Here is a 12877-nt window from a genome sequence, read left to right on the forward strand (position 1 = left end):
AGAATTGACTTTCTCCTCACGCGCTCTTCAAATTCGAGCTTGATCGAAAGGTGATGTTCCCGCCCGGCGCACCTTGGCGTCTTCTTCGCGGCTCACGAGGGCCCAAGAGGACCTTGAGAAGGTCCAGTCTCTAATCCGCTCTCTCGACTCGTTCTCCCGCGCATGGATCTTTCACGGAGGCCACTTTTTTCTCCTCTCCGCACGAGCAGAACGAGCTGACGCCACAGCCTCGACCATTTCGAAGGAAGAAGGCAGCTGTTCGCGACTTGTTGTACGATTGAAACGGTCTTGATGATATCACTCTCAACAACTGGAATAACAAACTCTGCAGCAGATACCGTCGCGGGCGACCAGATTGGGCTCATGGGGAGTCTATGCTGCTTGGAAACAAGACAGCGTTGCCGGAATTCGGATCCCCAGACGATGAGGTCATCAAACGGATCGTGGCTTGATTGAACCCAGCTCTTGAATGAGCATCGACGCGATCAGATTGTTTGAAACAAACACTCCGAGATAGAGGAAATGCTGAAGGTCAACATCGTTTACACAAAGCTCTTATGTGCTCAGAGAAAACTCAGCGTTCTCGTGAACGGCAACACTTTCGTGGTGCGAGATCATAACCGAATCATTTTGCGAGATTTTCGTGACGCTGCTCTCTCACTTGTCCGCGAGCCCATTCCCAATCCAGTCGGTAAGATTGAAGAGACGGACGGGTGGTATCATTCCACACATGACACTCCAAACTTCGGAAAAGCGGAAGTCACCCTCGCCTGAATTTCCGAATTAGGGTTCCAAGCGATGAAGCGAAGAACGGACGTTTCCCCTATATAATTTATGAATAGGGGAACTAAGAGCCGATACCGCCCGTTTTCACATGGAGCGTCGATCGATTGCTTACGGGAGTCGTCCTCAAATCCCTCCGAGAGGAGCAACATCCTCAGCAATAAGGAGCGTAGAGAGTCTGCACAATAGTTGTGCGGAGCTCAAATTACGTCTCGCCGAAACTGCTGGCGATTGGACATCCATAACGACATCTAGCTCGAAGTGAAGAAATTACGGCTCCTTGTATGGTGTCCTTATCGAGTCTCCTTAGGCTGTGCTTATCGAGTTAGCAACCTACATTGTACGAGAGAGCGAGGCCGGGGATGCCGCCCACGCCACCTCCGGCACTTCAGAGATAAACTCCAAAGAAAACTCGACCAGGTTCTCATTCTCGTAATTCTCATCGGGAACGTTCGTTTCCGGGTCAATGTCCCACTCCAGCCGACCGGAGATTCTTCTGGGGAACCACCGCAACCACACTGGATAGGTAAGTCATAACCTGTTACCCGGGAGTGTTACTTCCGACCTACAAGCCTCAGAACGATCTCGCGGAAAGCCTCTTGTCAGACACATAGGATGCAGTTCAGTGAGAGTGAGCGAGCGACCGATCGAAGATTTATTCCAGAACGAATTGCTGACAACAATACGAGACAACAGGAAGAGGAGCTCCGACCAGAGAAAGCCAAAAATAAACAAGGAAACGATGTCCCGCGGCCCGCAACTCTCGACGGAGTGGGTGGTTGACTGTTCAGCTGTCCAAAACCCTGAGACGAATCATAGATAAACAAAACACCCTCGCTTATCGTATCGAGTGGCCTAATTCTCCAAAGCGGACAGTGGCAAAGTTTTCTCCGACGGTAGTCGGGGTATAATTCGTCCCGTCGAGGTTTCCCTCTTGATTCGCGCATTGTCTCCCGGATCGAGTTTCCGGATCGATTCGAGCCGCACCATTCACGAGGAGAGCGAGAGCAATAATTTCGATTCCAAAGAGCTGATTCGGTGGGGTTAGAGGAACTCGCGGAGCGATCACAGCTCCAATGGGCTAGCGATCTAACTCTGATCGGAAGGTCCAAGGGCCAGGCAGTGGGTACTGAGGGAAACTTGGCTCGATATCGCCAATATCTTCCTCTGGAGAAGAATTCACTGTGGTCACTGCGAATGAAACACAAGGCCAACGCGAAGATGGCAGAGGGTATGATACCCAACGACTTTTCACTCAGCGACCCCCGATCTCTGCCGAAGAATCCGAAGCTGGATCAGGAGCTTCTTATTCTAACCACGGCTAGTGCCTGATCAGAGCTCAAAATCGGTTCCTCGATCTCATTGAGGGCATTGCCTCAATCGAGGAACTCCCTGAAGGGTATCCTCCGACGCTTCGAGAGATGAGGAGGCTGCGAGGCTCCCTGAGTCGGAGCCGCGCTCTCGCGAATTCCGTCGATTTTTCTTACCTTCGTGGGAGCGCTTTGAGTTCAACTCAGACCTCGATTCTCAGCACGACCGAGAACATCTCCGCACCGCTCGTCAAACTCGACCGAACTGGAGAACGCTGAACCAATGGCCAGCACAGCTCGCAGTGGCATCGCGATCAGTGGCACGTGAAAAGGGGAATTCCTCTCACCAGGGCCCTCTGTTGAAACCCAGGGCTCGCGACTCGAACAGCCCGCCAGCGAGAGAGGATACTTGGTCACAATTAAACTTGACAACCGACCAACATCATTCGGAGCAAAACACCACGGAAGGGAATGCTCTCGAGCTGGGGGCTTCGCATCGATCGGCGCTTATCGGCGCAGCTTTTCTAGCCAGATAAGCTGAGGGTCTACCAGAGAAGACATCTGCCTCGTGAATCTGGAACAGGTAGACGGGAATGGATTTTTCACAGCTTCCGAGATTCGAGGAAAGAAATACGCTATCGTTCTCGTGCTGCCTTTAGTCGGACATCATGCGATTTGTCTGCTGCGCATCTCTTCCCGATAGAGATTCTGCCCTGGCTGCTCTCTTTTCACGGGCAATCGTGCCGTCGGGGTACACTTGCGATTGGGATCCGTCTCCCGACTCTTCCGTGTCTGCTGCCATCACCGAAACCCGGGATAGAGGTCACCAAAGCAGCCCGCAACTCACAACGAGAACTTTCCCAGCAAATCTTGCTGTACATCTCCAATCTTGCTGTACTTCCCTCGATCCGCGAATCTCTGTTGAACTTCCCTGCCGCCGCATGCAGTTTCACTCATTCGCCATGTGCGAGAATCTCGCCGCCTCGTCACCTCGAGTTCACGACTCGCTTTTGCGCGAGGGGAGATTCTTCCCAACTACCCGCCGTTTGGGATTGCGTGCTCTCTTGGTATTTCGTGGGGTACCCCAACTCAAAATACGCCACCCATGCCTGTCCAGTGCATGTCCAACGCGACAACCTCAACCGACAACTCCTCCCTCGCTTTGTTTCCTCGCCACATTCTAATTTGCATGAGCTAGTAGCGAGCAGCTACCATTCCGGATGGCCGAAGTCCCGTTTCCTCCGCCGATGACGTCTATCGGGGCGAATAGTTACGCTGTATGAGAGCTGGACGACGGGGAAACGTTTCTCACGGCGAAATCAGCTCCCAGTACTCATGATTCATGGGCGTGTTCCGACTCTAATAATCAACGAGACTGTTTCACAGAGAAGTTTTTATTAGACCTTCCCGAGACATGCGCTTTGGCTTGATACAATGTCTAAGAAGTATAAATACATGTTCAACGTCGCTATCTTGATTGTTCTCGTATAAATCGCACCGATATCGTGAACAAGGAGCAGGAAAACTCAAAACAGTCACTGCACGAAATACGTTCCCCGGAGGCTTCCCTCCGGAGATGAGGAGCTCCACAGTTTGTCGGCGATGCTTCGTATCGACACTCACACTTTCCTACATTCCCCTTTCGTTTCAAGCTCCCTTTGGATGAGCTCCCTTTCTGCTGTACGCCATTCTGTAAAAGTTGAGGAAGAGCGCTAAAAAGAAAAGCGCTTCGCCGAGAATCAATATCGTGTGTTGCACAGGGTATCCACATTCGAGGAACAATGGCACGAGAGAATGCAAGGAGATGGCGCAGAACTGCGAGATTTGAACGATTGTCAGGTACGGCTTGACTCGGCCCAACCAGCTGATTTTGAAGAGCGACAAGAGGTAATAGGTGTACATGAGTATGTGCACACAACTGTTAATGCATATGCTGAGCATCGCTTGCCCATCGAAACCATACGTCAGTCCGTACCATCCGTTGAAAACGACCAGCACGTGATGCACGACGTGTAGAAAACTTATGTGGCTGAACTTCTTCCGCAGCACGAAGAACACGGTATCGAGGAAATCACCGATCCTCACCATGAGATAGTACCAGCACAAAGAGGCGAGACGCTCTCCTTGCTCGTTGACGACTAGAGAGACTCCTTGGCACCATATGTTGTATCCTCCGTATATGTAGGTGTGCTTCATGAATTGGTAGGAGAAGTATGCGTTGAAAAACACTTGAATGGCGTTCGTCACTGCTATCCAATTCCGTATATTGAAAGGCTTCCTGTGTTCCATCCATCGGGGACCGATCTTCGTCACTAACAACACATAGACCACGAGGAGCAGGATGATTCCGAGTGGATTCCCTACCAGGGGCCATCCCTCAGTTCGAGGATCTCGGGGCAGCATTTTGACGATTCGTGCCCCTCTTCCAGTGCCTACGCCGGCTGTACACAATTGTACTCTCCGCCGAGATCTTTCGCTCCCTCCGGAGGGAGGGTCGTACGGCAGAACGACCGGTTTACGGGTTCCGGACATCACTCCCCAGCCCCGCTATTCGGAAGTGCTTCTCCCGATAAATGGTCTGTTCAGATTAAAGCCGTCTATAAAGCCCGAATCAATCAGCATTCTCTAAAAATATGATTCTCGGGGAAACTCTGATATCGACTAGACGCTGGTCAGGGGACCAAGACTCGGGACAGGGTACGAGAGAGTTTCGATCCGTCGCTAAAATCCCATCGAAGAACTTCGTTGGAAAAATTCTCCGATAGTGGAATGCGCATAAATATCACGCAGTTTTCCGAATTCTCGACCCCATCTGCTGGAAGGGGGAGGAGATTTCCGTGGATGATCCTTCCTCCGTTCCTTCCGGATGATCGCGATTGGAATTGATCGTAAAGTGAAGACTCCGAAAATAAGCAGTACCAATAATTCCGTGCTCGTAGTTTCCGAGCGACTCTAGGAATCGGTGAACGATTCAAGTATCGAGGAGCTTCTCCTGAGACTCCACTGTCTGTTCGTTTCTTCAGTTCTCTGCGTACGTATCTCGCGGACAAGTTCCGGGACGGTATCCGACGGCTTTCAGGTATAAGCCCACATCGATGCAATCATTGTGTGCGATCATTCAAGGGGTCTCGAGCCCCAACTACGTCATGGATCTAATAAGAGCGAAGCAAAATCGAGACGTCGCTTACTCGCAATTGAGCCCTCGCGGACAAGATTAATCTGACGCTGCCACAAGAAAACGAAAACAGTGCGGGCAAGCACTCGTACCTGTAGGAACTAAGTCAGAGGACCTAATTCTACGACTGAGAACCGCGTTTAGCGGAATCGTGAGCCGGAGCCCTCAGCGGTGCTTCCCGCCAGTTCTTTGGTGCTACTTGGGTAGAGGATTGTTCCGAGATCGTTGAATTTCGTGTTCGAATTCGAACCGGATGCGCTCGTGAGCATACGGATGGACATATAACTATGAAGCGACACTGGTGACCGAGACCGCGTATGACCGAGGGTAGAATGCTCTGGCTTGAAGGCAGCGCGCGGAGTCCGGTAGATGCGGCAAATTGACCGGGGAACAAACCACGATGAGCACCACGAACCCAGTAGCGCTCGCCATGAGGCCGTAGGCAGGCCCATGCTAAAATTTGTCTCCTACGGTTCGACACGGACACAATCGGAGCGCAGGCTAAGAACCTCGAGCTCCGAAATGGGATCGCTCGTCTTTGTATGGAGTCAGACCTCAGTTGGTCGAGAGACGCGGACAACGGATTCTATTCACATCAGTGTTTTTGACTAGATAAGATGATCATCCAAGAGCTCCATTATCGGATTTGGATTCGGACTGTCGCGGGAGGCTAGAATTCATAGGATTACCGTATTCGACCCGTGACTGAGTATTCGGTGCTCGCAAAAGACACATCCATCGTCACGGCAGCGGAAACGGAGGAGACTCGAGGAAAGCGTAGGGAACTTCGATGACGGATGATAGAGTTCGACGGACGAGAATCGCGAGATTTAGATCAACCTCGCGGCGGCTCCGCCGAGCAGCGTTGGCCCGCTGCAGCTCCCACTGTCTCATGACGGAATGGTCTACCTGTGTGACAAAAGATTCTTGTCCTGGTTTTCGTGTCGGTAGTCTCGAGAGAGATGATGAGAACCTCGACGATTCGATGTTTGCAGATCACAGTCTTAAAGATTGCATTCATGGAGAAAATAACTCGGGTTCTGTAGGAGTACTCGAGCACCGGCTGAAGCCGCAGAAAGATTCCGTCATATAGCATTGCATTCTTTCACCAGGAAGGCCGGAATCCCTCATTCCCTGGGGCCTGGGCGATCATATTTCCGGGGCCTTCGCGCGGGTTCACGCGGGAGAGAAACAATTCCAAAGCCCGGCCTCCGGTCGGGTTCTGCCGCGATTCCCCGATTTTCGATTCCCCGATTTCGACTCCCCTATTCTCGATTCTCGTCGGTGGACGTACTCGATGAGCGAGATCTCATTGGATTCGAGCTCATTTTTCGTTTGACGCTGTCATCTCCTGATGTTCCTCCTGACAGCTGATTCTCTATCCCGTTCGATCTTCGGTAGCTCCCTCTGAAGAGGGTGTGAAGTTCTCGTTAGACGCGCGATGTAAAGCAAGAGAGACCTAAGGCCGACTGGGAATTCTGTGGAAGGTTGCCTCTCAGAATCCAAGAACTTACTTGGAGTCGAGACTCGAGAGGATCCGAAGAACAGAACTGCCCCCGGAAATGACCTAGGCGGCACATGAACAATTCCTTGATTGATTCTCCCGAGAAATTGCTCATCAAGAGCGCGGATATGATAATAAGAGGAGGATTGATCTCGTCGCTCATCGAGTTGCGTTCGCCAATATGAACTCATGCTCATTGAGAGACTCCGACGCGCGGAGGGCTTACACTCATTGGAAGCGAATGGAGAGGTGGACCGAAGCGTCCCCTCTTCCTTGAATCTCAGGTTACCACGAAGTTCTTGGATCGTACGCTGGGGCCCGTTGAGGTTCATGTCGGGTTTAAGCGTGGGGATTCACCACGTCATCGAGGGCGTATCGACAATCAGAGGCGCGGCTCCGATCGGCGTGCCAAGAAAAGTAACGGAGCGACACGAAACTCCACAGTGATTCGGTCGAAATGTTATGGCTCCAGCTCACGCGAGAGCAATCAAAAGACCCTCCGCCATTCCGATCCGCAGGCTGAAAGCGTTCCGATACAACTGAGTCCATTCTGGTGCCGGCTCCTCCCCAGAGCAAGATATTGAATTGAGCTTATCGCGCGAGGCTGATTCGACCGACAAATCTGCGTGAGCTAAGAAGGGTTCGCTGACTATATACCTAGGTTCACAATGACCACTTCCTATCTGTGTAGCATTTTTTTGTGCGGGGGCGGGTGGTTCGAGCCCGGTGGCCGGTTATTCTGAGGTTGGTGGCTCTGTGAGACTTCGCCTGATATTTCCTCCCGATTTCGCTTGTATTCTGTTGGAACCTCGCTTCTCGCGCGAGTGCCGGAAAAGAGCCCTGAGGTCTCAGGTCATAGCCGACGGAAGTCCCTCAACCTATACCCGCGGCACAGGTCCGTGGGACCGTCACGCCTGGGCCGGAAGGGAGCTTGGTGGAACGATTGCAGAGAAGGCTACTCTGTATTTCGGGCGCGGTTCGACTGAACGTTCACACTATCTTTCTAGAAGAGGTCGGGATGGAGACCTCTGGGACGGCACTGGAAACTGGGGGCGGGTTTGTGGAAGACTCATGTGTGGCACAGGGTGTGGGTATGAGTCTGACGCCCGAAATCAGAAAGATGGGCGATGGAACATCGGTCCCAGTTCCGACTCTCGATGGGTTGTGAATGAGTTGTGACCCACGTGTAATCAATTTCGCTTCCTCCGACATCGATGACCGGGAGCTCTCCTATGAACCGCAGAGGATTTCTCCGAACTCAAATTATATATGCGATCATGGAAAATGCGCACGACCCCATAATTATGGGACCCGCGTTCCCAAGACGGAATCAGCGCGAGCCGAACGGACTTGCTCGGTCGTTGTTAGTGTTTTCAAGCAAAGTACAACTCTTCCATCGCATTCAATAATGTCTTGTCGTGCCTCAGGATTCGACGTGATCCTCATCGGGAACTCCCAGCGACAACATGCAGCTTCTCGTCTTTTCCGGAGGTAGAAATTCAATGGACTTCGCTTTCAGCTATTCTGCCGCTGACGCCGCCTGATGGCTATGATTCGGGAGCTCATCGGCTCTTCGGCATGACATGTCAGAATGGCCGAGTGGTCTAAGGCGGCAGATTTAAGCTCTGCTCCTCGTAAGAGGGCGTGGGTTCGAACCCCACTTCTGACATGATGAGTTTTCCTGCTTCACGAGGGTACATTGCTCATGAGCGAAGATGTCCGAGCTCATCATCAAATTGTCTCGGTAGCGCGTGGCGGGTTTTCTCGGTCGCCTCGAAGGTTTTGCGATGCCTTTCTCCCACGATTTTCCAGTCGTTCGGCGAAGTCTCGCTTAATTGTTGGCAAGGGAAGGGAGTGTGCACTCCATTTCTTTTATGTTCAGAGACCTGACAAGACACTTGAGAGAATGGATATTTTCTTTGTCCTCAGCTGAGCTCTCGAGGCGACGAAACCGAGGGTGACAGTCTTTTTTGTTTTGTTCACTCGCATTTTTCTCCAGCAAATCTTCTCTTTTGTTCTTGGCCGTCTTTTCTCCGCCCCGCTGAGGTCTCGTTTCCTCTCTATTCCGAATCCACTCAAGACCGTTGTTTTCATTGGACTTTTGAATAAATTTTTCTCGTCTCCCGTACCGGAGCGAATCTGTCGGCTGCCCTTGGGATGGCGAGACTTTTCGAGCTCCTATTTAGATCTACTTCGAACTGATGAGCCTTTGACCTAATTTCCTTGGCGGTAAGGCGCACTTTTCTGTTCAATAACTTCTCTCACCTCGACATATATGTCTCCGAGAGTCTACAGTCCATTTGATTCCATCACCCGACGTTGAGAATCATCATCATCTTCATCCTCATATTATATATCGGAATCGGTATCGAGAAGGCGGGAACTCCTGCAGTCAGAAGAAGTCCATCGGGAAACTTCGAGGCTTCGGCCGATGACGTGTATGCGATACATTCGGCAGCAGGGGTCGGATGAGGTTGCCTTCGGTGCCTCGAGTAGCACGGATGGCAAGCCGGGATCAGTCTGGAGTCTGAAGAGGATTCAGAAGCCGAGAGGCGGCCGGGAAGATTGAAAAACGGCGGAAAGGTCTCGCTAGACCCCAAGACTTCGGAACTCATCCCCTCATGAGTCATCCAACGTTATGGGGCCTCCGGCGTTCTCATCCGGCGGCTGAGCAGACAAAATGAGAAACAGAGCGCTCGGACTAGGCTAGCCACGGAGCGACCGGCCAAACGACGGACGGCTCCGTGGAAATTCGTGTCTGTCAGCTGGGTTTGCAGGCCCGTCCGCGGAGTGGGCCAGCTCTATTGTTTCGTCGCGGAATTCACCATTGTCAGACACTGAACCAGCCAGCCAGCCACTCAGTTAGGCATCCAGTCACTGTATCCGCAGCTCGTCTGGTGGTGTGGCTAAGCGCGCACGTTCATTCGCACAGGCCGGCGGACAAGATGGGCAATTAGAAGGGATGACTCATTTGAAGAACTCATCGGTGTCACTCACATCGGAGGTCCCGCGATGGCGAGGGACCTTCCGGGCGTGATTCGGAGTTTCACGGGGCTCACTTTGCTCGATGCGCGCGATTAACGATGGAAAATTCCGAAAAACTCCCGAGAATTCTACGTCGTAGCGTGTTTGCCTAGAACAGATAGAAATGAAGAGCGTCGAGATTTTTCTTCATTGAGATTATTCGCTGCCGATCGACGAGGCGATAAGAGAATCCCCGCTTTCAGTGTCGCCAGTGTCTGCGAGGATCGCTCATGAAATAATTCTCGTTACGGCGCGAAACCTCTCTTTCAGAGGCCGATGACCCGACAACATTCTCTTACATGAGCTGCGGTGCTCTTCTACGGGAAGTCTCTGGCTGAAGACTTTGGAGCTGATGTCAACGAACGTTGATGTACGATGAGTACACACTCAGGACGGAGACGTTATGCTCATTTTGTATTGGTTCCTGAATGCGAGTAATTGAGCGTTGCGGGAGCCTGTCGACGCGCGAAGCTCGATCCGTACGGTATATTACCGAGTCTTGGGACGAGAATGAATTTTTCGCTTCAAACACCTTCTCTTGATATCCAATGCAGATTCCGAACTCGCTCGCGTCACCCCGACGCTTATGAGCGCACAGCTGTCCAACCGAAGAAACACGTGCGGCATTGTAGGACATTGCCCTAAGCGGGACCAGAGAGATTTTGTCCCCGCTAATGCTTCCCGTAATTTTTATTTCGTCCAATTGAGGTTGAGTGGTTTGCCCTTGAGCATATGACGCTCGTGAAACCGCTCACGAGCACGAGGACCCAGCAAGAGGGTAAGCTTACCAACAAATCCGCCGAACCGCTAGGCCGTGTGCCACCCAGCGAACAAGTGAGTGTTCCGCCCATGCGCGGAAATTCTCGTGACGTTTGTTGTGGCGCGGACCCGTAGCTACGGCTCAGAGCAACGGAGCTCCTTTGCCGACAGTGTTTTGCTGCTACGGGCACAGCGAGCGAGCGGGTTTGCTGCAGCAGACCAAAATGTGATTCCTGCCGTCAGTATTTGGAATTCTAGTGCAATACGATAAGCGCCACAGGTCGGGGTTTTCGTGAGGTGATCATTATTTCTAGTCATGTGTAACTTCAGTCAGGTGAGATGAGTCTCTTCCATTTCTATCGGTTTGAGCGCGAAACGAGCCGAAAGAAGATTCGAATCTATTCCGTGAATTCCGCATTCATTTTCCTACTTGGGGGACGCAGCGGAAGTCAGCGAGCCTTGCATGACGGTACCTACTTTTCCTGCCCCGAGTCTTTCGCGCCCGAAAAGGGTGCAAATCAAGGTTCTGATCTGGTCGAGGGGCATTCTCTCGAAATAACGGGAACATACGTTGTCGAATACATTATTTAGATACACGTGGCTTTATTCGAGTTCATTCGATGTGTATGTACAGAATATCTCAGTTCCGTCACCGTGCTGGATCGACCGCCAATAAGTATCGAGCGAAATTCTCCGCGTTTCCAACCGGCTTCAACGAGCCTGCATTCTTTCGAGCATTTATCTCGCGCTGCGTGGAGCCACGGATGTGGATCGGTTTGAGTCCAGAGTCACCGGAGTGGCGTGAACTATATTCGAAGTATAGTATTGTCTGTAACGACCTGAACGACTGACAAGCGGAACAGACTCCCGGGCCGTCAGAAGAACGCTCAGATAGACAGACGATCTGACAGACCGCAGTCAGCTGTTCGAAGGTGCACTTCAAGGACTGTCGTTAGATGACGCTTGAGGGAAGAAGTTGGTTGACGGCCAAGCTCCGCTATTACGACTACTACTACACCGATGATTCACTTTTCAAATGTCTGCAAATGACACTCGAGGAATACCCACTCGTATTGTTATTTCACGAAGCTTGGACGGGACCGTCGAGCGAGAACACATAATGTTTTGAATCGCTGCTCGATGAACCAGTGGTGACCAATCGTCGTCCAGCTAGAAACCAGAATAACCGAGAGCTGCATCATAACTCGGTGCTCCATGTGCTCTTGAGGTATGGTCGACGCGCCCGGGGTTCGTAATACTATACTATCGGCACCTCGGCGATCCTCACGCCGGATGCGGAAGTAGGAACTGTCTCTCCTGTGAATGTGGTGCAACTCTGCGAGCTTACGGCAACGGGAACGCGAGGTCGTCCCAATCTCGATGTCAGTCTGGGACGGGAACGCGCCCAGAAGTGAGGAATTGTGTACCTTAGAGACCGACCGCCTTCGAATGGAGGATGACGATTCTCTCATTGTGAATTGCAAGCATAGGCGCAGGGGTTCGACCGTTCGAGTGATGAAGCTAAGAAGTATTTCGTGCTCTATCCCAAACCGGTTCGTGGATCAGTCTCGACCTCTTCGTTTGACTTGGCAATCTTCGTTCCTGAGTTCATTTGGTTTAGAAATCCGCCACAAGAATAATGCTCAGGTCTCGGATAGGCCATGGCAGATCTCAGGCCCGTGTGGAGGATGGATGGCGGCTATCGAGGCAGCGTGAGAAGCTCGCCTACGAATAGAGTGCTACTTCGATTGCTGGTGATTCGCTTTCGTATTGGTTTTGCCCGGCAACCCATGAATATTTCGGGAGCCCGAGAGCCCCGGAGGAATCCTCATCTCATTCCATGACAACCGGTATATGACGAAGGTCTACTACGACCTACGGAGGAGCGACGAACGCGGTCGCAACTAATTTCACATACCCCTGTTTCTAATGTCTTCCGTACATATAGTCTCATCTACCCGAGGCGGAAGTAGTTTGATGAGTATCTCCCGCATTCTTGACTTAGTTTCCGGGGGGCCTCTTCATTCTCCTCCCTCCAAGGAATCCGGAACGGATCGAGATACTCGGCTCGGGTCTCGACTTGACGCCGTCGTACCTTTTCTCTTCAACGACAATCCTCGACGTTGTCGAGTACTTCTCTCGATGATGGTCGTCAGTGCGAATGATGCGGTAACGTGGCGAGAAATCCAATCCTGATATCTTAGGCGCGAATCGAGCCCCGGCGGTCCTAATGGCCGCATGGCGTGACTTTTGGTTGTAGATCGGCTTCTTTTTCCGAGCGATACTACGGACCAACGGCGGAGGAGAGAAATTCCCGCAGAG

At 51.8% G+C, this 12877-nt stretch overlaps 1 protein-coding gene and 1 non-coding gene across 2 annotated transcripts; one reads left to right on the forward strand and one right to left on the reverse strand.

Moving 5' to 3' along the window:
* Positions 1 to 3740: 3740 nt before the first annotated feature.
* Positions 3741 to 7321, reverse strand: LOC100905286 (elongation of very long chain fatty acids protein AAEL008004-like). The gene is made up of 2 exons (XM_029111559.1): positions 7302 to 7321; positions 3741 to 4500 (listed from the first exon to the last, which is right to left on the reverse strand). Exons 1-2 carry the CDS (start codon positions 7319 to 7321, stop codon positions 3741 to 3743), a joined length of 780 nt encoding a protein of 259 aa, XP_028967392.1.
* Positions 7322 to 8357: 1036 nt separating this feature from the next.
* TRNAL-UAA (transfer RNA leucine (anticodon UAA)) lies at positions 8358 to 8441 on the forward strand. Its single transcript has one exon. It is a non-coding gene; the product is annotated as a tRNA-Leu (tRNA).
* The last annotated feature ends 4436 nt before the right edge of the window (positions 8442 to 12877 follow it).

The sequence above is a fragment of the Galendromus occidentalis genome, unplaced genomic scaffold (genome assembly GCF_000255335.2).
Source record: "Galendromus occidentalis unplaced genomic scaffold, Mocc_1.1 scf7180000077450, whole genome shotgun sequence".
NCBI lineage: Eukaryota > Metazoa > Arthropoda > Arachnida > Mesostigmata > Phytoseiidae > Galendromus > Galendromus occidentalis.